This window comes from Hypanus sabinus, chromosome 10, assembly GCF_030144855.1.
Source record: "Hypanus sabinus isolate sHypSab1 chromosome 10, sHypSab1.hap1, whole genome shotgun sequence".
Classification (NCBI taxonomy): domain Eukaryota; kingdom Metazoa; phylum Chordata; class Chondrichthyes; order Myliobatiformes; family Dasyatidae; genus Hypanus; species Hypanus sabinus.
Window position 1 is genome coordinate 122,279,999 of NC_082715.1, and position 27,679 is coordinate 122,307,677.

General features: G+C 40.7%; 2 protein-coding genes across 3 annotated transcripts in view; one reads left to right on the forward strand and one right to left on the reverse strand.

Moving 5' to 3' along the window:
• mrpl33 (mitochondrial ribosomal protein L33) overlaps window positions 1-25,194 on the forward strand; it is a 106,278-nt gene extending 81,084 nt beyond the window's left edge. The window contains exons 3-5 of the mRNA XM_059982825.1: window positions 7,118-7,136; window positions 20,568-20,674; window positions 24,920-25,194. Of these exons, the coding sequence (XP_059838808.1) occupies window positions 7,118-7,136; window positions 20,568-20,674; window positions 24,920-24,969 (176 nt within the window). The 3' untranslated portion in view covers window positions 24,970-25,194. The remainder of the gene's footprint in view (window positions 1-7,117; window positions 7,137-20,567; window positions 20,675-24,919) is intronic.
• Window positions 25,122-27,679, reverse strand: part of rbks (ribokinase) — a 162,028-nt gene continuing 159,470 nt past the window's right edge. Inside the window, exons 8-9 of one of the 2 annotated variants that reach the window (XM_059982818.1) lie at window positions 26,219-26,363; window positions 25,271-25,414 (exon numbers count right to left, since the gene is read on the reverse strand). In XM_059982818.1, the coding sequence (XP_059838801.1) occupies window positions 25,404-25,414; window positions 26,219-26,363 (156 nt within the window). In that variant the 3' untranslated portion in view covers window positions 25,271-25,403. Of the gene's footprint in view, window positions 25,415-26,218; window positions 26,364-27,679 lie in introns of both variants that reach the window. The other variant, XM_059982817.1, reaches the window with a different exon arrangement.

The window sequence follows — 27,679 nt, forward strand, 5'->3', positions numbered from 1 at the left end:
GGCTTGCAGTGTCTCACAATGTGGGCAGTTTCCTGAAAGTTTCAGAGCTGAGAGTGGCAGGGCAATCAGGGTGCACTGACCTTATCAATCACATTAATTGATTGTATGTCCATTCAGTATAATGCACTTTTGCATTAAATCAGGGTTTTACCTCATGGAACCAGTCAACTTCAAACGACTTTGGTGCTAGCTTTCTGAATTTAATTATGCACATGTGCTATGTTTTAGTAAGTAATTTACAAGTGGTGTCTGGTACCTAACACCTAACTAATTGTGTTAAGGGGATGAGTTGTGGATGACATTTAGTGATGTGCGTGCACCATCCAAGAACAGATGGGCCCCCTTGTTCTGAGACCAGCAACTGAGACAGAAACCATACCAAGAGATGCTTCCATTTCAGCAGCAAACAAAGTTCAAAAAAGAAATGATGATGCTGAGCTGAATAGGACAATTAATTCACCGGAACTTTAAGCCTAATTAGGCAGCAATTAGCTACTGACGTGCTCAGAGCTGGTACCTATTACGTCAGCACTCTCCAGATTCGCACGTCAAGGCTGGATCCAGCTAGGGAGTGTCTGCTGATAATTTGAGAATGCTGTGCATGCTGCTGGGTGAACCTGTAGATGGAGTTGTTGTCTTGTTCCTGAGCCAGTTAGTCCACCTGTGTGCAAAAGAACTGAAGCTCTATATTCCACTTGCCTTTGGTTAAAGTATACCTTTCTATAAATTCCATTTACATGTGTATTTATGATTGTGATCCCAGCAGCTTATTTTTACAAAGACAATAAAATAAAATCTTACTTGGAAATCTTTACCATTCTGTTGTGAAAGGAACCCAGTGAAAGTCAGCTGGAGACACAAGAGACTGCAGATACTGGAATCTGGAGCAGCACACAAAGTGCTGGAGGAACTCTGTGGAGGAAAATGAACAGTCAATGTTTTAGATTGAAATGCTACATCTGGACTCAAGTAACTGCCTAGTTATTGAGTTCTGATGCAAGATCTCAGCCTAAAATATTGACTGTCCATTTCCCTCCATAGATGCTACTAGACTCACTGAGTTCCATTAGCCCTTTGGGTGTTGCCCAGTGACAGTCAATTGCCTCACGCTGAAGGAACTCAGCAGATTGATCAGCATCCGTGGGAAGGAGGAACTGTTGATGATTTGGGATGAGACCCTTCGTCAAGAGTGTGGAAAGGGTGGACAGCATAGAGGAGAGTGTGAGGGGTGAGGTAGGGGCCAGTAGATGACAGGTGGACTGAAGAGGGGTGAAGGATAAGGGCAGATGGAGCTTGGTGGGGGAGGGCGATGAGTAAATTTGGGAGATAGAGGCAAGTAGGTGAAAGGTAGGCCGAGAATTAGGAAATAAAAGGTAGCAGATGCACTGAGGTGGGGGAAGCAAAGCGAGGACATTTCCACATGCACTTCATGAGGGAAGAAATATATCATTTCCCTCCTGAGTGAACAAAATCTAACATTAAGATGCTGTGGCTTTATTCCAGATATCACCACTAGAAGAAATCTGTTTGAGAGACATTTGGTATATAGATTATCAAGATGGAAATGGTTAGAATGAAACTAGGTTTGACACGGTATGTTTTCAATTTATATTGTTGGGTTGTACACTGTATCCTAGTGGGAATAAATTGTTCCATGTTGCATAAATGTTAGAAAAGATATGTCTGGAGGCCCCTCCCATATTGTGCACAATGCCATTATTCATGAGAAAATATATTACTAAGTTTAAAAGAAAAGACTGCAGGAGTCTTTGTGTACTGTGCATATTTTGTCATTGACCCAATCTCAGAAAGGGCCGGCCTTTACTATTTCAACAGCTCCTCAGTCTCTTCAGTCACTATAAACATAAATTGTAGGAGAACAACAAACAGTAAGCTATACTGAGTGCCAAAATTCAAAAGTTGTAGGTAACTATTTTTACTGTGAACTGAATAATCCCATATGGCTGTTGAAGATTTGATGAAGATGGGGCTGAGACCTGTTCACTTTTGTGCAAGTACACTCCTGCTGAATATAAGACTGTTTGCATATTCTCCTGTCTTATTTTACCCTTCCCAGGATTTTCAGGCATTTTCTCTTTTTTTGGTCTTCCATTCCCTGGAATGTTACAAACCATAAGATGTTCTTGCCTTACTGTTTACTTTTATTTTCTTCATTTACTTTTTCTCTCTCTTGATAAACAAATTAATTTGGTACTGTTCTACTTAAAAACTTTGTCTTTACAAAGTGACCTCACTCAGAAGTGTACTTTGATTAGATGGACCCTGTTTTTGGTGTGTGTGAATTTTCTTGGAGACATCATATATAGACCATAATTAAAGCACTAGATTTTTCAATATGGCTATTTAAATAACCTTCTTTTGTGGTAACATAACCTTGTGTTACACACATGGCAGCTACTAACAGTGTCTTGGTTTTGGAAGTCCAGTACAAGGAGCATGAGATGACTCTGGAGTCACAGACATCACTCACTCTGTTGGATCAGCTGTACTCTCATTGTCATTCAGCTTTTCATTGACATGAAAATAAAGAGCTTGCTCTTTCTTATAAAGCACGTTATTCCATGTCAAGGTGCTTTATTGGATTACCTTTTGGCAAAGAAAAATTGAATTACATTGACTTTTGCTGTGTTAGAGACTGGGCAAACAGCTCGAACCTGTTAGTGCATGCCTTTTCCAAAGGAGTAACCTGAGATATTCTGTGTTCAAAAAAGCAGCATTCTCTCAGCAGTACATTGGAGGAACAGTTAGATTCAATGCTGTGACTCAGATCCTCAAACTGGGTTTTGTTAAAGATGGTTTTGAAGGCCAAGTGCTATAAATTGAGTCATTTTAGTGAAAGTTAAGGCATAGCACATTGACTAGTAAATCTTTAATCTTCTGTGTTACCCAGCATGGGGCAGTGAATTCTACTTCAATGCCAGATGGTACACATATGGTGCCCTCACTCTAATTTCCTGCATTCATCCTATTCACATCAATGTTGCATCAACTGCTGATTTTCTGGACCTGATACTTTGTGCATTTAAGTTACTGGACTAGCTTCAGAGGCATGGATTGTTGATTTCAAACTATACCATGATAACTGAGGTATTTTAATTTCAGTTAATTAGAATTAAATACTAGGTTTAGGACTGGTGACGTAGAAACTAATTCATTGCTGTAAATATTCACCACGTTCACCGATGTTTAGGACAGAAAATTTGCCATCTTTACCTGTTTGGCCAAGTGTCACTCTGAACCCCTAAAGTGTTAACCAAGTTCCTTCATTACAGGGGTAGTCAGGATTGGATAATAAATGCCAGGAATGTGAACTGAAAGAAGTTTTAAAGACTGCCTCATTACCTGATTCTGTTCTAATCTCCAGCTGATTCTATCTAACGTGCCATTGCATTTGAGAGGTATCTTAGGACAGTACTCAAGCTAAGTCTTCTTGTGAACTTTTAGTTTAATTGAGCATTTTCTGTCTTGCCGGGATCAAGCAGAGCAAATGGTATCTTACTTTAGACCTTGTTCATTCAGGGTAGGTCTTTTCAAAGGCAACAGATTGTGCAGGAAACAACAGGAATAGACCATTAGGTTTGTTGAGCCTGTTCTCTCCCCCCCCCACCCCCACCCAATTGAGTATGATCATGGCTGTCCTTTGTTGTAGTTCCATACCCCTTGATGCCTTTTACATCAGGAAATCTATTTTTCTATGTCATTGAGACTCATTGTAGTTTGGCGGACCACTTCATCAAGCACCTTTGTTCCATCTGCCAGGAAAGGCAAGTTTTCCCAGTGATCACCCATTTTAATTCTACTTCCCATTCACAATCCAACATGTTGGTCCATGGCCTCCTCTACTGCTTTGATGAGGCCACTCTCAGGTTGGGGGAGCAACACCTCATCTTCCATCTGGATAGCCTCCAACCTGATGGCATGATCATCAATCTCTCTAATCTTCAGTAATTTCTACCCCTTCCCCTTCTCTATTTTTCTATTGCCCACTCTGGCTCCCCTCCTCTTCTCCTTCCCTGCCCACCAATTCCCTCTGGTGCTCTTCCCCCTTCCCTTTCTCACATTGTCTACTCTCCTCTCCTATCTGATTCCTTCTTCAGTCCTTAATCTCTGTCATTTATCACGTTCCAGCTTCTCCTTTCAATGCACCCCTCCACCCGCCTAGCTTCTCCCTCGTCTTGTTTCACCTATCGCTTGCCAACTGGTAGTCCTTCCTCTTCCTCCATCTTCTTATTCTGGCTCCTCCACCCCCCCCCCCCTTCTTTTCCAGTCCCGATGAGGGATCGAAACATTGACTGTTTATTCCCCTCCATAGATACTACCTGACCTGCTGATTTTCTCCAGCATGTTTGTGTTTGTTGCTCTGGATTTCCACTATTTGCATGATCTGTTGTGTTTATTTTTATCCTACACTGTATTCAGTGACTTGGACTGTAGCAGAGAATTCCACAGGTTAATCACTGTCTGAGTGAAAACATTGTTCCTTAACACATCCTGCATCCAGACTGGTTGAACAAGACCATCTGACCATAAGACATAGGAGCAGAATTAAGCCATTCGGCCTATTGATTCTGCTCTGCCATTCCATCATAGCTGATTTATTATTCCTCTCAACTCTATTCTTTTGCCTTCTCCCCATAACTTTTGATGCCCTGACTAATCAAGAACCTATCAACCTTTGCTTTAAATATATCCAATGACTTGGCTTCCACAACCGTTTGTGGCGGTTGAGTCCAAAATAGCACATAGTACTCCATTTTGGATGCCAATTCTAAGAAAGGCCCTGTAATAAAACATCCTTATTCCAAAATGAAGACTTAAAGCCTGTTGCAGGCTATTTGCCTTCTTGGTTTCCACTGTTCAGGACATTTACAAAGACAGGTGTGTAAAAAGGGCTTGAAGGATCATTGGGGACCTGAGTCACCCCAAACACAAACTGTTCCAGCTGCTGCCATCCAGGAAATGGTACCGTAGCATAAAAGCCAGGACCGACAGGCTCCGGGACAGCTTCTTCCACCAGGCCATCAGACTGATTAATTCACATTGAACCAATTGTATTTCTGTGTTTTATTGACTGTCCTGTTGTACGTACTATTTATAGCACATTGCACATTTGGATGGAGACGTATTATAAAGATTTTTACTCCTCGTGTATGTGAAGGATGTAATAATGTCAATTCAATTCGATACGCCTGTATGTTTGCTTTCAATGTTTACTGTTTATGACAGATATACAAGGACATTCAGATCCCATTGTACCTCAACATCACCATTTGTAGTCTGTCTGTATGTTTGGCCTGCTAAAGTGGAGCTGCTTTGTATTCTCCTTAAACCATCTATTAACACCAAGAACTTATGTTAAATAATCATATGAACATTTTAAAAAGCTGCAGATGCTGGATATCTGGAAAAATACAGAAAAAGGTGGAAACACTCAGGAGCTCAGGCAGCATACGTGGGAAGAGGATATTTTAAGTCCTCTTTAATATTTAATATTTTAAGTCCAAGAAGCTTCCTCAGAACTATTCATAGTAAATAATCATAGATAGTTTGAAGATATATTAAATTTTCCCAAGGAATCTTGGCAGAATGCTTGTTAGATTATTTTAGAGTTAGAAAATCATGGATAGCAGACGTTAATTAAAAGGAGAACCAGTCTTCAGGAAATAAAACCTGTTCACAGTTTAACCTTAACCGATACTTTAATGCTATTGAAACTGGGTGTGGGTCATTTTGATTCTGGACCGTTGAAACCGCACAGGGGAAGACAATTAATGAATGTAATGTTCAAATCTTTGTTCATGTTAATTGTGATCATTGAAACCTTCAGAATGAGATAAGGGAAGGCACTACGTGTCCATCTCCTGCATTACCACATTGTGAAAGGCATATCCCTGTTACTTGACATGCAGTTCAGAATAACTCTGCTTTGTCACTTATTATTCTGACTAGGAAGCCATCCCCAACACTGTAACAAACAAAGGATCTATTTTGGGTGTCTGCAGTTTGTGCTCAGAAGCTTTTGGACCAGCCACCTGTATTTGAATATTCAAACAACACACACAAAATGCTGGTGGAACACAGCAGGCCAGGCAGCATCTATAAGGAGAAGCACTGTTGACATTTCAGGCCGAGACCCTTCATTTGAATTTCCAGCATCTGCAGATCTCCTCGTGTTTGCTCTTTGAATATTCAAAGTGGTTCTCTGGTTGGGAATGTACACAAGTAATTCTGCAAAGTTACTCTCTATATTCAAAATGTTAAAATTAAGTGATTTGAGCCATCAAGAGTATAGATAATTGTTTATTGTTCTCTTTGTGTGTAAAAAGTTTAAAACATTGTGTAAGCAGAGGAGAACTTGAATCTCCCCAGAAGGTCTGTGTTGAATATGTTTTTTTATATCTCCCAGTTATAGCTACTATGTGGCTCAGTTTTTTAGTCACACACAACAGCATGGGTTAGTTTCAGCTGATCTGTATCTGGCACTGTTTTATTATATCAGAATCAGAGTTAATATCACTGGCAACACACACAAAATGCTGGTGGAACACAGCAGGCCAGAGATACTTAAAACTGCGCACTCTGTCCACTCTGAACCCTCTATGAGGATAGGTTTGTATTCCTTCATCTTAGCCTTCCTGAATACCACAGTCAGCTATTTGGTATTGCTGATGTTGAGTGGAAAGTTATTGTTGCGACACCACTCAACTAACTGGTATATCTTGCTCCTACGCCCTTTTGGCATCTGAAGTTCTGCCAACAATTGTATGATTAGCAAATTTATAGAAGCTCTTTGAGCTATGCCGAGCCACACAGTCATGGGTGTGGAGAGAGTAGAGCAGTGGGCTAAGCACACCTCCCTGTGGAGTACCAGTGTTAATTGTTATCGAAGTGGAGATGTTAATTCCAATCCACATAGATGGTGGTTTTCTGGTTAGGAAGTCAAGGATGCAGTTGCAGAGGGAGGTACAGAGGCCTAGGTTCTGTAGATTTTTGCTGATTGATTTAAAAATTGCAATGTTGGGTTCTGAAAATGAATAACTAAGTGAATTCACTTTTTTTTTCCTTTCTTTTAATCGAAAATGTTGGACATCTGTAGTTGCCAAGAGCAAGTCAAAGTAAGTTGATAATTTTATTGTTCATTACTATTATCATTATATATTCAAAATGCTAAATGCTTTTCTGACTCACATCTTGGTGAGAATTAGGTAGTTAATGACCTGGATAGTGTTTTAGAAGTAAGTAATGATGCTTTTTATATTGTCTCCAATTATCTTCTGTCAAAAACTAGGTTCCATAAGAGACTTGGGAAAGTCGCTGTATAACATTTTTCTAAATTAATGTTATAGAAGTTAAGTCAGTGTTCTGCATTCATTACTCCAAATAGTCCTTCCAGGGGAGGCAACTCTTCACCTGCATATCCGTTGGAGCCATATATTGTATCCAGTGCTCCTGATTGCGGCCTTCTCTGTATTGGTGAGACCCAACGTAATTGGGGGACCGCTTTGTTGAGCATCTCTGCTTCATCCACCAGAAGAAGAATTTCCTGGTGGCACAACCACTTTAACTCCCATTTCCATTTTGATATATCTGTCCATGGCCGTCTCTTTTACCACGATAGGGCCACTCTTAAGATGGAGAAGGAACGCCTCATATTCTATCTCAGTAGTCTTCAACCTGATAGCATAAACATCAATTTCTCCTTCTGGTAATTCTTTCCCTCCCCTTTCACTTTTCTTTTCCCCACACTGGCCTCTTACCTCTTCTACTCACCTGCCTATATCCTCCTCTAGTGCCCATCCTCCTTTCCTTTTTCCTATGATCTGTTTAAGATGGTGTCAGCGAACAGTGACTCCTCGGGTTGCACCTTCCAAATAGTCAATTATTTCACCTTATCTATGCCTTTTACTGCTCTTTTAATCTTAATTGTGTTTTGGAAACTGTGGGAACCTTTGACTTACAGTTTTGGAGTTCAATCGAATTATCTAGCACTCTGCTGTTCCCCAAGAAAATTCCAGATGAAGGCCCAAGCAAGGACTGAGTTCGAGCTGTTGCTCCCCTTGATGTTTATGAAGGATGTTTTTAAAATTCCAAGACATATGTGATTACCTATGTGGACTGTAGTTTATATTGGTCTCCTTGAGTTTTTCTGTGATTTCTTCTTGTTGCCGACTTTTTCAGTGAGGAAGGGGTTTGGGTGTTTGATATTGTTGCTATATTTGTGTGGGAGGAGGTTGGGGTGGGTTTGATGTTTTAGCTGTCCAGTCCAGGTGGGTGATCTGTTAGTTTTTCTGTGAGGGAGAGGTTGGGCTTTGATGTTTTAGCTGCCATGTCTGGTTGGGTGATTTGTTAGTTTTTGTGTGACGGAGAGGTTGGGGGTTTGGGATTTGTGAGTTTTGTTCCTTTTTCTTTTTCTTGCAGGCGGGTGGCCTTAACAACTTCCATGGTTTTTTCTGTATTTTATGGTTATTGGAGAAGACAAATCTGTATTTTGCATACATATTTTGATAATAAAATGAACCTTTGAACTTTTGATCCACTCTCTTCTGCTATCAGATTCCTTTTTCTCAGGCCCTTTACCATTTCCATGTGGCTTCACTTATCACCTTCTAGCCAGTCCTCCCCTCCCCACCCCCAGCTTTTTATTCTGGCGTCTTCCTCCTTCACTTCCAGTCCTAAAGAAGAATCTTGGTCCAAAACATTGACGATTTATTCCTATCCATAGATGCTGCCTGACCTGCTGATACCTCCAGCTTTTTTGTGCATTGCTTTGGATTTCCAGCATCTGCAGAACCTCTTGAGTTTATTAAAAGTCAGTATTTGTGTTCACTTTTTTGTGAATTTCTTAACAAAATTACCACAGCATTATCAAAACCTCATGGACCCACTGTAATCTTTCATTGAGACCATCCTTGTAAAAGATACATACAGTTGGCCCTCCTTAACCGCAGGGAATTGGTTCCGGGACCCCCCGCGGATACCAAAAAACATCTTATTTAACCTGTCTCAGTGCGCCAGTCTTTAGGACCCAGCAGAGCTCTGAATCCGCAGTGGTTTTGTTCCGTTGATGGAAAACAATCACGATTGAAAATAAAGTGGGAATAATAAAGCGATCGGAAAGAGGTGAAACACCATCGGTCATTGGAAAAGCGTTAGGCTGCAGTTGGTCAACGATCGGAACAATTTTAAAGGATAATGGATAAAGTGAGAATAATGGAGCATGTGAAAGGCCCTGCCTCGATGAAAGCTACAATTATTACTAAGCAACGCAGTGGTTTAATTATTGAAATACGTATGTTTCTTAAGTATTTTATATGCATAGAAAGGTAAAATATATACTATATACTAAGACAAACATTTGACTAACTGACGCTAAATAATACCGGATGTACCTATTCTGACTTACTTAGTAAGAGAACTTCCGTTTCTTTTAATCCCGATCTGCGGTAACCTATGCACATCTTCCTGTATACTTTAAATCATCTCTAGATTACTTATAATACCTAATATAAGGTAAATGTATGTAAATAGTTGTTATACTGTAATGTTTAGGGAATAATGACAAGAAAAAAATGTCTGTATAGTACATGCTCAAACAACAAGTGCTGGAGAGAGAACTTCCAGGTTTTCCCGATCCGCGGTTGGTTGAATCCACGCATAAGGAGGGCCAACTGTAATTCGTTGATTCCAAACATGACTGTTATGAGCCCAGAGAATGGGGAGGTTGCTTTAGCCTTCTTCATAATTTGGAGGTATTGGAAGTGTAATAACTAACTTTATAAAAAAAGATGGTGGACTCAAAACCAGAGCATGAAAAGACAAGGAGATTTGGATCAGACTCGTATATATGATTCAATGTTGTACTTTACTAGTACCCCAAAAAGGACTGCAACCCTTGAAGGAAAACATATTGGACAGGGAAAATGATAGATAGTGTAGCAATTGGCAATAAATGGAAGCTGTTGCAGCAATGTGCAGTGCCAGTGAGTAAAGCAGATCAAATATTGGAATAATTTCATAGATCAATACTGAGGTTAGCTGGTTGCCTCATGGCCTGGTGTGATAGGGACATGTTGACCTAGCATGCAGTCAGCTCTGGCAGACTGGGTGGATGAAATCTACAGTGAGATCCAAAATCTAGGAAGGTGGTACCACATTACTCTGGAGAGCCAAGAACATGACAAGGTTCAGAAGACATCGTGGTCATCCATTGCGATTAAGGAAGACCCTTGGTTGTGATGCTTGTTCAAACCACCTGACTTCTGAGGTTGAGAGAGTAGAACTGCCCCAGTGTAATGGATTTTCCATTTTAAAAACTTCCTTGCATGGGTTTCCTGTCATCATGAGACACAATGGCCAACCACCACTGAGCTCAAAATAGTGTGCATGTAATCCCACTACTTTATGAATCACTGGTGTTATTCCACTTGGGAAATTGTGTACTGTCCTTGTCAACATACAGAAATAATATAACAGCAATTAAAAAGATACAGAGAACACAACCGGAATAGGTGAGACAGGGAGGAAAAAGAAAATGTAATTTGGAAATTTTCCCCATTGAATTAATAACTAATGGTGTTTTAGACCCTGGAGGTTCATTTTAGAATATGAGTTGACAGCCTGTGCATGATGAAGGGATAAGTTAGGAATTAATTTTTGGACACATATTTCAAAGATCTTGTTTGGAAAAGCTCACCAGAAATTAATCTGGTAAATTGAAAACTTCCTTGAGCAGCTTTTTTGACCATTATTTCTGTCGGCAAAATGTATTTTCAGTTAGAGCATATGAGCAATTAGAGTTGTGATATGTAATAATACAGCAGGGGTTTCCTTTTGTAACATGTTGCTTCTGTTGCAGACTTGATTTGTCAAGTTCATTCTTGTTATACCAACTGAATAAAGGCAAATTAGGCGGATCACAGTCTTCTTGTCTAGCAATACCTACATTCCACTAAAAGCAAAGGGGTAATATTGGAATTTGAAGAATCAGCTGGCTTTCCTTTTCTTCCACACCAACGGAAAAAATAGCTTAGATGCCTCATAAGGCTTGAGTGGGTATCTGATGGCTGAAGCTGAGGCAAGAATTTAGTTGTTCGCTCATCACTCTTGACTCCTTGCTGATGTACTCTACAGCAAGAAATGCCAACAGTCAGGTTTTTAGTGTGTGGCAATTTGGCATATGACAATGAAGATAAGTAGTAGGTTCTTCACCCCAAATCTGTGTAAAATCTATGGCACTAGGAAGACATTGGTGGATTGAGGTCAGTTAGTTATTCCTTTAGTGGCCAATGGTGTCTTTTTTTCATGTTGGTGATGTTTTAATTCAGAAACGAGCTGTATCCTGGTAAGTTTTTTGCATATCTTGGGAATGAAGTCACATGGCTAAGGTAACAAAACTGAATATAGCTATTGCAAGTGTAGAAAGTAGCATTCTCCATGGACTCTATAATCCCAACAAAAATAAAACAATTTAACAAGATTAAAAGCATTCTGATGCAAATTAGAATTTTCATAGACCATCTTCTTGGCCCTTTTAATCAACATATTGATCTAGTTTCAAGAATTGAATGCAAGAAACCTTGTCAGGAGGTACATTAATTGAATGCTCTGACCATGTGTCATATCACTTTTGGAGAGGTGGCAGCAGCATTGACATATAAATACTTTGGAACTTCATCAAATCTCGTGAGCAGAAATATTACACTTCCTTATAGAGTCATCAATGATGAAGGATCAAGGCCAGAAGTCCTGGCAAGAACCGCACAGACATTGACTACGTTATCCAAACTCAAGACAATATGGAGGGACAGCAACATCACCATGAAGTACAAGATCAGACTCCTGTGTGCATTGGTATTCTCCATCTTCCTGTACACATGTGAGACATGGACACTCACAGCAGAGCTACAGAGGAAGAAACCGGCATTGGAAATGAGATGCTATTGCAACATCTTGAGCATCTCATACTTGGACCACATCACAAACGAGCAGGTCCACAAGACCATCCAGCACCACATTGGCCCCTGTGAAGACCTTCTCACAACGGTGAAGAAAAGAAAGCAGTAACTGTGCATCAGTACCAGATTACTATAACCATCTTGTGATACCTGTTCCTATTTCAACAGTAACCTTTACATTACTCACTAAGTACTGTTTACCCTGCTTCTGCAAGACTGATGCTTCCAGTTTATTGATGTCCTCCTTGTCAGTGGCACTTTTTAATATAATTACTGTACTCAGTCTCTTCCTGTGGTGGAGAGAACTTGATCATGTATCATTCCTCCTTCATTGGGGATATGGGTGACAGCCTAGTGCTTGTCCCTATAACTGTTGCTGATAAAGGTATTCGCAGCCTTCTTTCTCATCAATGTTTATCTCATTTATAGAATAGCTGCTTTATATTTGGAGTTGGAAACTCGAATCTGACAAGGTGGCGCCAGCAACCAATGGTGACATCCTGCAGACAGCTCACGAAATTACTCTTCATCTTTTAAATATATTTTTTCTTCTGAACTGCGATTGATGGCAGCCTGTAATTTCTATTTTAAGGATGTATTTTTGAGTGGACTACATAATCTGGCATTTTTGCAATCTCTTGGAGGATTCAATGAGGATGAGAGGGGTGGGCATCGATTCCTAATGGCGGAACACGAACCCATGAACTCCGGCTGAATAAAGCATCAAGCAAGACTAAAGCTGACGAGGACAAGAGCGGAAAACGAATGGGTCTTCAGTGCCATCTGTCTGTGTTTGACCAGTCTCCCTCTCGCTGCTGCCAGCGGAAGTTACAGGAGTCTTGGGTCCCATGCTGCAAAATTTGATTCCTAATCAAAGTTCATCTCCTGTAGATTCACTATTGGGGACTCTGCAGTTTTAAGTTTAATGTCCTTAGCACCAAATGCGCTCTGTGGCTATTGCTCACTTTGGTGACTCGGCAGTTCATGTTCCATGTACTTCTGTTCACTCTGCTTTTATTATTTGTGCGATTTGACCGAGATACTTCAGCGCAGAACTGGCTCTGCGGCTGTGTCCTGCAGTCACCGACACAGCACTGAACTGACTGACTCGGTGGTTGTGGCCTGCAGTCATCGGCTTCTTGATTGGTTTCACTCTCCTTAGCAGCTCATGGATGTGGACTCTCTGTTGGGGACTCTGAGGTTTGATGGTTAACATCCTATCTGTTATTTATTCACTTTCTGTTGTTCATTCAATTTGTTGTTTTGTGCATTGGGTGTTTGGTGGTCTTTGTTGTGTGGGGTTTTTCTTTGAATGGGTTTTACCGTCTTTCTTTGCTTGTGTCTGCCTGTGGGAAGAGGAATCTCAGTTGTGTACTGTATACATGCTTTGCTAATAAATGTACGTTGAACTTTGAATCCTCTTTCAGTGCATCTTGAAGTGGACTTTGCTGTGGTCTTACCAGAAGCAGTATTTCTGGTTCCTCGGTTCTTGCACTAAACCTCTTCCTTTGGGTGTCTAATGCTATATTCTGCCTAATTAATGACCAGACAGTTTCAAGGTGATAAAGATGAATGAAACAATTGAAGTTAAACAATGAAGTGGATTTTGTTGCAGTTTGCATTTGGATTTGGTGCATTTTTGAACAAGTACACTAACTCGTTCCAATGTGTTTAATAACTGAATAAGTTTGGCAGAGATTGTATCCTGTGTGTAGGAAACTGTGTCCTCACTTGCTCATTGCTGTTTGGTGGGTGAGGTTTATCCCACCTCAAACTCGGGAGAACTTCTTTGATTGACAAGGCAACATGAGGATAACTAGAGCAACACACGAAATGCTGGGGCAGCTCAGCAGGTCGGGCAGCGTCTATAGAAATGAATAAGTAGTCGACGTTTTGGGCTGAGACTGGAAAGGAAGAGGAAGATGCCAGAATAAAAATATTGGGGGTGGGGGGGGGGAGGAGGATAGCTAGAAGATGATAGGTGAAGCCAGGTGGGTAGAGGGCTGGCATCGAAGGAATCTAATAGGAGAGGAGAGTGGACCATAGGAGAAAGGGAGAGAGAAAGGGACCCAGAGGGAAGTGATAGGCTGGTGAGAAGAGATAAAACACCAACGGGGGAATAAAGGGAGTGGGAGGGATTTTTTTCACCGGATAGAGAAATCAATGTTCATGCTTTCTAGTTGGAGGCTACCCAGGTGGAATATAAGGTGGCCTCATCCTGGTCCGAGAGGAAGCCATGGACCGACGTGTTGGAATGGGAATGGAAATCAGAGTTATCTCCTTACAGCTATTTCTTTAAAATCCAATAAGGAGAAAAATAAACTGAATTGTTAGTAATTGAAAAATGTAAATTTCATAGGATGAAGATTTGATGGTCCTGAAGGCTTTTTTGGTCTCCTGTCACAAAGCACGTTCATAGAATTGTAGGAGAAGAAATCTATTTGCCAGTGGGTATGTGCTTACTGTCTAAAAGAGGAGTTTGTAAAATTTACAGGTCTTGCACTTTCTCCATTCTCCAGCATTTTGCTCAGTACAGTTCCTCTCCAGGTAATGACAGTTTTGTTCCTGTTAACTGTTCTTTACCCAGATAGGTTGCTAGTCAAAATTGGGACTCTGAACTGAGTCATGAAGGGAGCAGCAGAGTGAATGTTTCTAGTTGAAGACAGTTCTTTAGGAAAGTGAGGAAATAGATTATTCAAAGTTGCAGGGAGAGGGGAAAGGAATAGGACAATGAAACTATCTCTTTCTGTGGAGTGCTTGCAGTGTTTTTTGTTTATAATTGAGATTTTCAGCATCTTGAGATGTATAAATTTCAATTTCTGCTTACGCCACCTCTGCTTCTTCCCCACCCAACTTAAATTGGTGCCTTCTAATTATCAACCTGTCAGCCAATGCAAACATTGTTTAGTTCTTTCACCCAATCTCTTCAAAATTTTAACTACCTTTGTTGAATCATATAGCCTTCCCTGCTCCCAGGAGATTAACCTCAGCTTTTCCAATTATCCATGTAACTGCACCCCTGCATATCTAGAATTAATCTTTTAAAACTCTTCTCTAAAGCCTTTGCATCCTTCTTGAACTGTGAAGGACTGGATAAACTGCTCCAGCTGGGGCTGAATAATGAAATGTGTATTTTCAGTTGTCTAGTGAGAACAAAACCAAGAGTGTCTACTATTAAGAGTCAAAATATATGGAACTGTTTTACTGACAGGCTCTTATTATCTTAAGCTGTCAAGCTCCTTATGTTTTGTCCAAAAACCACAATGATATATTGGTTTAAATAGGGTTGTTACATTTGTTTGGTAAGCAGTCATCTGCCTAAACTAACTGACTAAAGAAGCAGTAATAATGACAAATATAATTGTGGTCAATTTCTTCTTCCAGTCACAGCAGGAACATATCAAGGAAAGGACAAGAGAAACTATTTAGTTCCATCTGGACAGGGCTAATGATAATCACTGGCTCTCTGTTTAAGAATCCAATCCTGAATTTTAGGACACACCCTGTAGATTTGGTGACTCTTTGCCAGAGTTAATTCTGAAGAGGGCCCAATCATTGGTTAATTTAGAATTGTTCTTGTAGTACTATATTTGTGTTTTATTCCAGTTGATTCTCAGGATGACAATGATGATGGCAAGTGTGCTACTTGTCCTTGCCAGGTGAAGAGGTGAGCTGTCCCATATGTACATGAGGTGCTTATGTTGGATAGGGAATTGCAGGACATTAATCCTATGCAGGTGCAAGGCTGGTTTTTGAGATGGAAGTAATGGCATTCCCATGGGCTTGTTGCCCTTTTCTTTCTGCAGGGTAGATGTAAGTCTGTCAAAGGTTGAGAGGGTTACACAGATATGCGACAGATGTTTAATGTATGCCAGGTATGGTTGAAACTAGGGGATTAGAATTTGAAAAACTAATCAATGAAATATGTGACTTGATGGAAGAACTCTATTGATCAGGCAGCATCTATGGTAGAAAATAAACAGTTGATGTTTCAGGCTATCTGGACTGAAAGACAGAGGGGAGATAGCTAGGACACTAAGGGAAAGCCTAGACTCTTCAGTCTAGATGAAGGGTTTCGAGCTGAAACATTGTCCATTTCCTTTTAATAGATACTTCCTGACCTGCTGAGTTACTGCAGATTCCAGCATCTGCAGTCTCTCGTACCTCCACCTAATTAATGTAGTCTGTTTGAACTTTCAGGAGGTCTTTGATAAAGTGCCACCCAAATGATGATTGGAAAAGAATTTGAATACATGATATTAGAGGTAATATGTTGTCCTGAACTGTATGCTGGTTAGCAGACAGAAAAGAGGATAAAAATAAATGGGTCCCCAATGAATTGGAAGGTTGCAGCTGGACAAAGATTTTGACCAAAAGGATTAAGGCTGGAGCCACAAGTTCCAGATGATTTGGAAGAAGGTGTAATGTATCCAAGATTACTGCTAGGTGGGGTTGTGGACTGCTTAAGTGCGGATGCAAAGAAGCTTCAGGGGTACGTTGGCAGAGTAAGTAAATGGACAGAGAAGTGGCAGATGGAAGATAACAGAAAAATACAAGATCATCCACTTGCTTAGAAAATAAAAAAAAACAAAATAAAGGGTCCTAGACTTCATTGTAAGAGAATATGAATATGTCATAGGAGAGCAGCATTAGGCCATTTGTTCCATCGAGCCTCTCTTCCATTTTATCATGGCTGATTTATTATTCCTCTCAACCCAGTCTTCTGCCTTCTCCCTGGAACCTTTAACGTCTTTACTCATCAAGGACTCATCAACCTCCGCTTTAAATATCCCCAATGATTTGGCATCCCAGCCACTTGCAGCAATGAATTCCACAGGTTCATCATGTTTTGGCTGAAGAAATTCCTCTTTATCTCTGTTCTAAGGAGACATCCCTCTATTCTGAAGCTGTGTCCCCTGCTCCTACACTCCCCTACTATAGGAAACACCCTCTCCATATCTACTCCATTTAGGTCTTTCAATATTTGATAGGTTTCAGTGGGATCCCCCTTATTCTTCTAAACTCCAGCTAGTACACGCCTAGAACCATCAAACACTCCTCATGTTAACCCTTTCATTCCTGGAATAATTTCAGGAACTCCTCTGGACCCTCTCCAATGCTAGCATATCTTCTCTTAGATAAGCTGCCAAAAACTGCTCACAATACTCCAACTGTGTTCAGCATTACATCTTTTTTTTATATTCTAGTCCTCTTGAAAGTAATGAATTTGACTTCCATACCACCAAATCAACCTGCAAGTTAACCTTCAGGGAATCCTGCACAAGGACTTCCAAGTCCCCTTCCACCTCTGATTTCTGATTTCCTTCCCTGTTTAGAAAATAATCTATGCCTTTATTCATTCTAACAAAGTTCATGACCATACACTTTCCTACACTATATACCATCTGCCTATTCTTTGACCATTGTTCTAATCTGTCTATAAGTCTCTGCAGATTCCCTGCTTCCTCAAACACTACCTGCCCCTCCACTTATTTTTATATATTTTGCAAACTTTCCCCACAAAGCCATTAATTCTGTCATCCAAATCTTTGATGTATAGTGTGAAAAGAAGCGGTCGCAATACCAACCCCTGTGGAACACCACTGGTCAACAGCAGAAAAAGCCCTCTTATTCATACTCTTGGTCTTTTGCCAATCAGCCAATCTTCCACCCATCATAGTATCTTTCCTGTAATACCAAGGGCTCTTATCTTTTTTAGCAGCCTCATATGCAGCACCTTGTCAAAGGGTTTTCTGAAAATCCAAGTCAAGAACATCCACTGACTCTCCTTTGTCTATCCTACTTGATATTTCCTCAAAGAATTCCAACAGATTTGAAAAGTGCATGTACCCTGCCTCTTTTTTTGCACTATCTGTTCATTTTTATCTTTATTTAGCTACTGGTGCCTCAACACAACAAATTTTACGTCATATAAATCAGTGATAATAACTCTTGATTCCTGTCTAGTAGTTGCTGATATGTGAAGTTGCTGCACTAAGCTTTTTGGAACTAAAGATTATGTAGTATTTCTCACACAAAGTGCTGGAGGAACTTAGCAAGTCAAACAGTATCTGTAGAGGAGAATAAACAGTTGGACTTTTGGAATGAGACCCTCATCCAGATCTTCAGCATCTGCAGAATCTCTTGTTTACGCAATGTTCCTCCTCTGAAGGAGGACATCTTATTTTGTATGTATCCATTGAGATTGTGTTTGACAGTGATGTACTTTACAATTAAGTAACGGATTGAGGTGTGAATCCTTGAAGAGGATATAGTTTTTATTTCAAACCCTCTCTCTCCTACCTCCTCCTCCCTCTCTCCCCCTTTCTCCCCTCCTCCTTCTCTCCCCCTCCCCTTCTCTCCCCTCTCCCTTTTTCCCCTTTCTCCCCGTCTCTCTCTCCCTCCTCTCTCTCTCTCCTTCTCCACCCCCATCTCTCTCTCTCTCTCTCTCTCTCTGACCCAGGCTGTAGAGGTCATTGTATGTGTCACAATGATTACAACTGATTCAAGGAGATGGAGTGTTTCATTTTCACATTTTCAGGGACGAAGTTATTAACCTGGTTTTCTTTAGAAGAGCTGTGTAATTGAAATTTTAGAAATCCCCAACCAATCAGTTAAGCCTAGAGCAAATGAAATGCTTACACTGGCAAAGAGCCATCCACTTCTTGGAAGAGTGTAATCATTGCTGAAGCATGGTTAATGTCCTTCACAAATTAAAATGCCTGAATTCTCACACCGAGCTAGTAATTCATAATTTGATGATACAAACCACAAATTGTATTGGACTGCAGCACTTTGATTTCCACTCTACCCTGCAGCTGAACTTTATACCCCAAGCCCTGACTTACAATAGATCCTAGGCTTCAAGAGAACTGATTTTCAAGTATGGTATTGTAAAATAGTTACAGCGTGGAAGAAAGCCCTTCAGCCTGTTGAGTCTGTACTAGCCCTACTGCCTCACCTTTCTGAAAGCTCTGTATATTTTTACCAAGATATTTGAACATGGTAATTGAATCTACCTCCAATATCATCCCCATTGACATCTTCCAGAGCCCAAGCTGGACATTTTCCTCCTGGCCTTTCTTATATGTGATTTCACTTCACTTCATTTCCATGACCAATCCAGATATCAGCACGTTACTGCAATCCTCACCTCGGTTCATCTTACTCCAGTGTGTTCCTCCACCAGTCTCAATGCACTTCAGTGTTCCTTGCCGTGTATTAGCTCTCGAGGTAACAGTGCAGGATGGCCATGGGTCTTTCAGCCAGCCAGGTCTGTGCTGACCATGATTCCAGTCTAGTTAATTCCATGTGCCTGTACGTGGTCTGCGTATCTGGTCAGGGAGGGTATACATCATACCCTCCCTGCCTTAAAGACTCTTTGGTATTGCTTTTGTACCTGTTTCCACCATATTCCCCTAACAGCACATTTCAGGAACCCACTCGTCTCTCTAAAAATAAACTTGCACATCCCCTTTGAACTATCTATCTTTCACCTTAAAGTTATGCTGTCTAGCTTTTGACTTTTCTATCCTGTAGGATTCTGACTTTATATTCAATTTACGCCATTCTTAATTTATGACTTTCAGGTTTCCCCCGGCCTCTGATGCTCCAGTGAAAACAATCCAAATTTGTCCAACCCCTCTTGATATATAATACTCTCTAATTCATGCAATGTTTTGGTGAGCCTCTTCTACACACTTTCCAAAGCAGTAGGTTGAATTTTTGCCACACCATCTAATTCTGTCATTGTGTCAATCACCATGCTAGTGTGTAGGCCTCCATTAGTCTAGATAGACCATGGATTTGCACCTTGGAAAGTTTGCAAGCCAGGGTAAGGTTTTTTTTTAATGAAAGACCAGCAGTTGCCCATGCTGCAAGTCTCCCTTCTCCATGCCACCAATGTTGTCCAAGGGAAGGGCATTAGGACCCATACAGCTTGGCACCGGTGTTGTTGCAGAGCAATGTGTGGTTAAGTGCCTTGCCCAAGGACACACACGCAGCCTCAGCCAAGGCTCGAACTAGCGACCTTCAAATAACTAGACGAACGCCTTAACCACTTGGCCACGCGCCAACCACCATACTAGCAATACATTGATAAAGAAAATCTTGGAGCATTCCAAGTTTGCTTCAAAATTCCCATCTGCTAGAACTCCATCGGGTAAGACCTTTGATCCCCCTTATCATCTCCCTTGCATTTTGAAACGCTGTTTCGTTTGGCTATACTCATGGGTATGGTTAAATGACAATTAAATGTGAAAACCTACCATTGCCCATTGTTGCTCCATTTTTTTAATCTCACTGATTTAGCACTTTTATGGTCTTGATACACGATGCAATGAAAAATGTTTTGTTACATGTAGGTAGTTAAAATAAAACAACACTGAATATAGTGTTACAATTACAGACAAAAGTGCAGTGCAGGTAAAATAAAGTGCAAGGACTATAATGAGGTCAATTGGGATATCAACAATATAGTATGACATTTGAGAGGTGTATTAAAAATTCTGATGTTATACTGGAGAGATTTACCTAAGTTGTCTTGGTCTCTGTTTCCCAACAACACAAGGACTGACTGTTGATTTTCCACAGGTCCATCCTTGTGCAGATGGTAAGTGCAGCCGGAACTGGGTACTGCTTCAATACAAAGCGGAGTCGACTCCGGGACAAGTTGGTATTAAGGAAACATGATCCTAGAGGTAAATGTAACGTGAGCATCTGTCACATCAGTTGCTGGCTTTACTCAACACTCTTTATCGAACAAGCCACCTATTCTCATATCTACAACATTCCCACTAAGTTTTTTTTTACATGTGTCGACCAGCCATTGTTCTGAGCAGGAAATTTTTATACAGCTTCTAAACTGCACAGCACTTTAATGTTTTGTTTTGTAATACAACCATCAAACAAACACAAACCACAACTCTCAACACAAGTAAACAATAAACATGAAAAAGTCTGCAGGTGCTTTGGAAGAGTATTCACTACGTGAAAGGATCTTGGCAACTGCAGGGATGACTTACAGTGGACTGAAAAGCTTAAGCATGTAGATATTAAGGAAGAGGATGTGTTGGAGCTTTTGGAAAGCATCAAGTTGAATAAGTTACCGGGACCAGACGAGATGTACCCCAGACTATTGTGGGAGGCGAGGGAGGAGATTGGTGAGCCTCTGGCGATGATCTTTGCATCATTAATGAGGACAGGAGAGGTTCCAGAAGATTGGAGGGTTGTGGATGTCGTTCCCTTATTCAAGGGGAGTAGAGATGGCCCAGGAAATTATAGACCAGTGAGTCTTCAGTGGTTGGCAATTTGATGGAGAAGATCTTGAGAGGCAGGATTTAGGAACATTTGGATAGGCATAATATGATTAGGAATAGTCAGTATGGCTTTGTCAAAGGCAGGTAGTGCCTTAAGATCCTGACTGAATTTTTTGAAGATGTGACTAAACATATTGATGAAGGTAGAGCAGTAGATGTAGTGCATATGGATTTCAGCAAGACATTCGATAAGGTACCCCATGCAAGGCTTATTGAGAAAGTAAGGAGGCATGGGATCCAAGGTGACATTGCTTTGTGGATGCAGAACTGGCTTGCCCACAGAAGGCAGAATGGTTGTAGATGGGTCATATTTTGCATGGAGGTCAGTGACCAATGGCGTGCCTCAGGGATCTGTTCAGGAACCCCACTCTTCGTGATTTTTATAAATGACCTGGATGAGGAAGTGGAGGCAAACACGAGGAAATCTGCAGATGCTGGAAATTCAAGCAACACACACAAAATGCTGGTGGAACGCAGCAGGCGAGGCAGCATCTATAGGAAGAAGTAATGTTGACGTTTTGGGCCGAGACCCTTCGTCAGGACTAACTGAAAGGAAAGATAGTAAGAGATTTGAAAGTAGGAGGGGGAGGGAGAAATGCGAAATGATGTGAGAAGACCGGAGGGAGTCACCTTTCCGGCTTTCAGCTTCACCACACCCCCTCTGGTCTTCTCCTATCATTTCTGGATTGTGGAGCATGCCTTATAAGAATAGGTTGAGTGAACTTGGCCTTTTTTCCTTGGAGTGACGGAGGATGAGAGGTGACCTGATAGAGGTGTATAAGATGATGAGAGGCATTGATCGTGTGGATAGTCAGAGTTTTTTTCCCAGGGCTGAAATGGCTAGCATGAGAGGGCACAGTTATAAGGTGCTTGGAAGTATGTACAGGGGAGATATCAGAGATGAGGTTTTTACACAGAGAGTGGGTAGTGCCTGGAATGGGCTGCCGATGACTGTGGTGGAGGCGGATACAACAGGTTCTTTTAAGAGACTCCTGGATAGGTTCATGGAACTTAGAAAAGTAGTGGGCTATGGGTAACCTTAGGTAATTTCTGAAGTAAGCAAAGACATGTTTGGCTCAGCTTTGTGGGCCGAAGGGCCTGTATTATGCTGTAGGTTTTCTGTGTTCCTATGCTAGAAATCCAAAGGAACACAGACAAAATATTGGAGGAACCCAGATGGTCGGACAGCATCTATGGAAAAGAATAAACATATTGGGCGAAGATCTTTCTGCAGCACTGAGAAAGAAGAGGGATGATGCCAGAATACAAAGGTAGGGGGAGGGAGAAAGAGTCTATAGCTGGAAGATGTTAGGTGAAGCAAGGTGAGTGGGAAAGATCAAGGGCTAGAGAAGAAAAAATCTGATAGGAGAGTGGACCATAGGAGGAGGGGACCCGGGGGAAGTAATAGGCAGTTAAGAGGAAGTAAAGAGTCAGAGTATACTATGTCAGGCAGTTAAAATAACTGATAGACAAATTGGCAAAAGTAAAATGTTTTGAGTGGATGGCATCGGTGGTTTATTAGCAATAAGCTATTGGCTTCCATTCTGTGTTTATTGTTGCAATTTGTAACAGTGTTATAACTTGAAACACTGACAAATTAAAATGTTTCAAAGTAAAGGTTGTGGTATGTTCTTAAGTCCACGTGCTAAGACTCAGTCCAGCAACACATTTCCTCATACTGTTCAGGTCCCAGTTCTAATTCTGTTCTCACACCAGTAGATCTTCCATTTTAGTGCTGTGCAAACTCACCCATTTGGAATCAGGACAAATATTCAAGATCAGCATGAAATTCTATTATAATCAAAGACTTATGTTGCCAGGGGATAAGAACCTGGGTTATAGGGAAAGATTGAACAGGTTAGGACTTCTCTCTTGGAGTGCAGGGGAATTAGAAGTGATTTTATACAGGTGTATGAAATTATGAGGGTTATAGATAGGGTGAATGCTTGCAGGCTTTTATCCCTCTGGTTGGGTAAGACTAGAAGTAGAGGTCATATGTTTAGAGTGAAATGTGAATATTTAAGGGGAATCTGAGGGGGAATTACGTCACTTAGAGGGTAGTGTGAGTGATGAAAATAATTGGACTTTGGTTCTAGGAGCATAATGCCTTCCAGGATGTTGGCTTGCTGTTTTTAAAAAGAATCTAGTGCCACTGGCAACATTGGTAGAAATTAAGTAATTTCCAATGAAATGGGTATCAGAAGGCTGAAAAACTTTAGATCCATGGTGTGATTTATTTCCCAGCTGTGAAACAAAGATGTCTCTTCACTTGTTCAAATGAGTTATTGTTGTCGGTGTTATTGCGAAGTTGAGGTTAGTGCACTTCCACATGGAGAAGTTTTGCAAAGCTTTGTTTTAATTGCTTGTGAACATTTAACTTCTCATTGAAGATGCCAGTCTTTTATTTGGTTGAGCGAAATTAAACAATTGCTTTTCATTAATGTTCCACTTGGCTTATAGATTTACATCTCCACTTTTCTAAATAGTTTTATAAAAGACTCTTTTGGACATTAATATTTTCTCTTAATGAGCTTCTGTTAAATTCTTGGGTTTGCTTTATTTTGATGGATATTAATTATTTTTCAATTTCCTCTGCTGCAATTGATTGCAAAAGAAATTTGTACAGAGCTTAGTTTCTTATCAGGAGCTTCGCTCACTGGCAGTTACTGGTACTAAACAGAGTCGTACAGCATGGAACCAGGCCCTTCAGCCCAACAAGCTGATTGTTTTGCCCAGTGAGCTAGTGCCATCTATCTCAGCCTGAGCCCCTCCTATTCCTAGTACGCATGTAGCTGTCTGAACCACTATTTCTGGCAGATCATTTCAAATATGCACCACCCTTTACATGAAAAAGTTGGCCTCTACACTTCTGTTAATCTTTAATCTGAAGCTTATGCCCTTTTGCATCAACACCTCCTCCCTGGGAGGGGGGAACTATGTATTTTTATCCCTCATGATCATACATGTTTCTATCATAAGAATAAGTGCTTTTTAATTATTGTTTAAAGTTCTTCTTTAGCTGTAGAATGGGCATCACAACATACGAGGGGATGCGTCTTTGCGCACAGAAATTTTCTCATGAGATTGTCTCAAAGCAGCATTCCTCACATAAACTTGATTGAGGCCAAGGGGATGCAGCCCTGTTTCCCTCTTTGTTAACTTCATTATTGGAAACTGCTGCCTATCTGCTAACTTGCACAATTCCTATCTGCTCTTTACACCCATGCTCACTGACTTTTTGTGATTCCTTTTTGAACAATAGCCTGTTTTTTTAATACTCATTTTTGTTTTCAAATGCCTCCATTGTCTTGCTCATCTTTGCCCCCATTTACTCCATCCCTAGAGCTCACTGATTTCTGCACACCGTAATCCTGGATTCAACCTGAATTTAATCAGATGTTATTCTCCAAACTTAAAATTTCCAGTCAAAAAAATGTTTTTGATTTTGGTCTGCTCTTGTATCTTTTTTTCTGACAGTGCTAATTTCCCTTTGATTTGTATAGTTATTGATACTAATACTCCCTTTAGAATGTTGCTCTGTTACAGAGGTTATATAAATGAAAGTTGTAATTTTCTTCCCAATGGCCACCTACTTTATTATAAATCACACTTCAAATTTTCTTGCAGTCAACAAGCATGTCCTTTTCTTTGAAAAGAAGAAAATCAAGTCAATTTAACACATGAACCTTAAATGGACTGGCTTTGAGTAAGGACTTTTTGGGATCCAAACAAGATTTCCCGAAACTGGAATGAATGCAAGTTGAACTTTTGGCCCGACATGAAAGGTGAACGTGACATTTCAAAGGAAGCCAATAAAACAAGAGGGGACTCGGCTCTGTTGCACATTTATTTACAATTTGTTGTCTGTAAATTGTATAATAAAGATTTTGAATATAACCATATGGAATGCCTCAGTTTTTCATTTTGTCATGAAACAGGCAATCTTGCCTAAAAGAATTCCCGTGGGAGCTGTGCTCGACTGGGATAGCTAGCTTGAGTTCCTTGTGATTGGGTGCTCACCGCAGCAATGTCACAGGCTCTCCTGCTTATTTCTTCCAGTTCCATGCAAGGATAATGAGCCATGTAGAAAGCGAGGGCACCCACAAAGCTGTCACCCGCACCCTTTAAAAGGAAAAAAAACACAATCTTATTTCATTAATCCTGTATGTTAGAGATAAACAAAGATTTGTTTAGTTAGTTGTGAGTTTATTTTGGCCTCTACTGTGAACTCACACCGTTAATTATCTAATGCCTTAACCAATTCAAGATGCTGCTTTTAATTCTCTGTTCAGGAACTTAATTCACATCATTTCTTTTTCCTATTGTCATCAACCAGAAACATTCATTGCATTCCTGCTGAATAGCAAAGTTTGTTTAAATTCCAGATTTTCAGCATAACAGCATTTTGTTTTTGAACCACTGACTCTTAAGTTCATGTTGCTTGACCAACAGCTCCATTCCTCTGCCAGGCAACTGGATAAGACTGAACACGACTGTTTGGAAATTCTGTTAAATTTAAGGAAAGAATGAGCTTTAGATGATGTGGTTGCATGGCTGAGGTTGCCTACTTCTCCTGCACAGTAGTGGCCAACTCTGGCTCTTTGTTACAACAAGACTTTACAGAGTGTAAAAATGCATTGTCAACTTCTGTTTATTGATTTATTTTGATTCTTCAAAGTCATTTATTGTCATATGCAAACTACATGCACACATAGATGCAATTAAAAACTTATTTGCAGCAATATCATAGGCACATGGCATTATATTAGCAACATTCACAAGAAAACCAAACAAATTATACAAATATTTACAAGAAAACGTAATTGGAACAATTAGTGCAAAGTAAATTAAATAAAATAACACCTGATTAAATAACATCTTATTTTTAAATTAATCCTAGGTTTCCAATCTCCCCTAACTTCTGACCTTCTGCCATATTTGAGTGCAAGTCCAGTAGCCAATAGAAGTAGGAGTTTGTCACACAGATCCACATGTTTGTTGTACATTTGGTTAATCCTTTGATACTGATTCCATCAACATCCAAATACCTCTCACCAACACCTTCTAATCTCTGAAAATGAAATTTTAAAAATACTGCAGCTGTTAAATACCTGAAATAAAAACTGTTGAAAGGCAAATAGAACTAAAGCACTTTCAACAAGCTACTTTGATGGACATATCGGAATGGGAAGTGGAATTAAAATGGGTGACCACTGGGAGATCCTGCTTTATCTGGTGGACAGAACACAGGTGCTCGGTAAGGCGGTCTCCCAATCTACATCGGGTCTCACTGATATACAAGAAGCCACACCAGGAGCACTGGATACAACAAGTTACCACAACAAACTCACAGGTAAAGTGTTGCCTCACCCAGAAGCTCGATTGGGAGCTCTGAATGGTAGTGAGGGAGGAGGTGTAGGGGCAGGTGTAACACTTGTTCCATTTACAAAGATAAGTGCCAAGAGGGAGACAGTGGGGAGGGATGAATGGACAAGGGAGTTGTGTAGGGAGCAATCCCTACGGAAAGCTGAAAGTGGGGAGGAGGGAAAGATGAGCTTGGTGGTGGGATCCCATTGGAGATGGCACAAATTATGTGTTGGATGTGGAGGGTAATGGGATGGTAGGTGAGGACAAGAGGAACCCTATCCCTGTGGGGTGGAGGGAGGATGGGGTGAGGACAGGCCTGTGCAAAATAGAAGTGCACACCCAAGGATGTGCTAGGACAGCCCACGAGTGTTACCACACATTCTGGCACCAACGTAGCATGCCCACAATGCTTGACAGAACAACACAGGACACAAAACAAAATACCAGGCAACAAGGTAACATCAGCAAAAGAAGTCATGTTCTTCCCTCCCTTCCACCCAATCTGCCACTTGCCTACATTCTGGAGCCAAGATATAATGGCCAATTAACCTTTGGGATGAAACCTATGCTGAACAAGCAATCGAAAATGAAGAGTGGAATGCCTAGTAGCAAGTCTTGGCCTCAGCTGCAAAACCTCCCCAGTTAGCAGAGCTCACCTTTTGTAACCCTGACACATGAGAGCCCTATCTCATGCTATAAGCGTACTGTACTGATGATGAAGTGCATGAGTGTCACTTCAAGCTTTAACGAGTGGAATGATGCAAGGGGAAACTTGCTGGATGAGCTTTTAATTTCCATGCACTGCTGGATCTACTATTTCCTGAAGTGTTAAAAAGCTGGTCAGTGAGTCAGGAAAGAACAGTTACTTTGGCAGTGACTGAAGAAGAAATCTAAGCACTACCTTCGTGCTCCTGTGGTATTAAAGGAGCATTCGTGCAATATACATAGCCAAAGGCAAATGACATGACAACTCTATTTGAAAATGGAACTGGACAAACAAATTGAAGGCTAGGAAGGTAA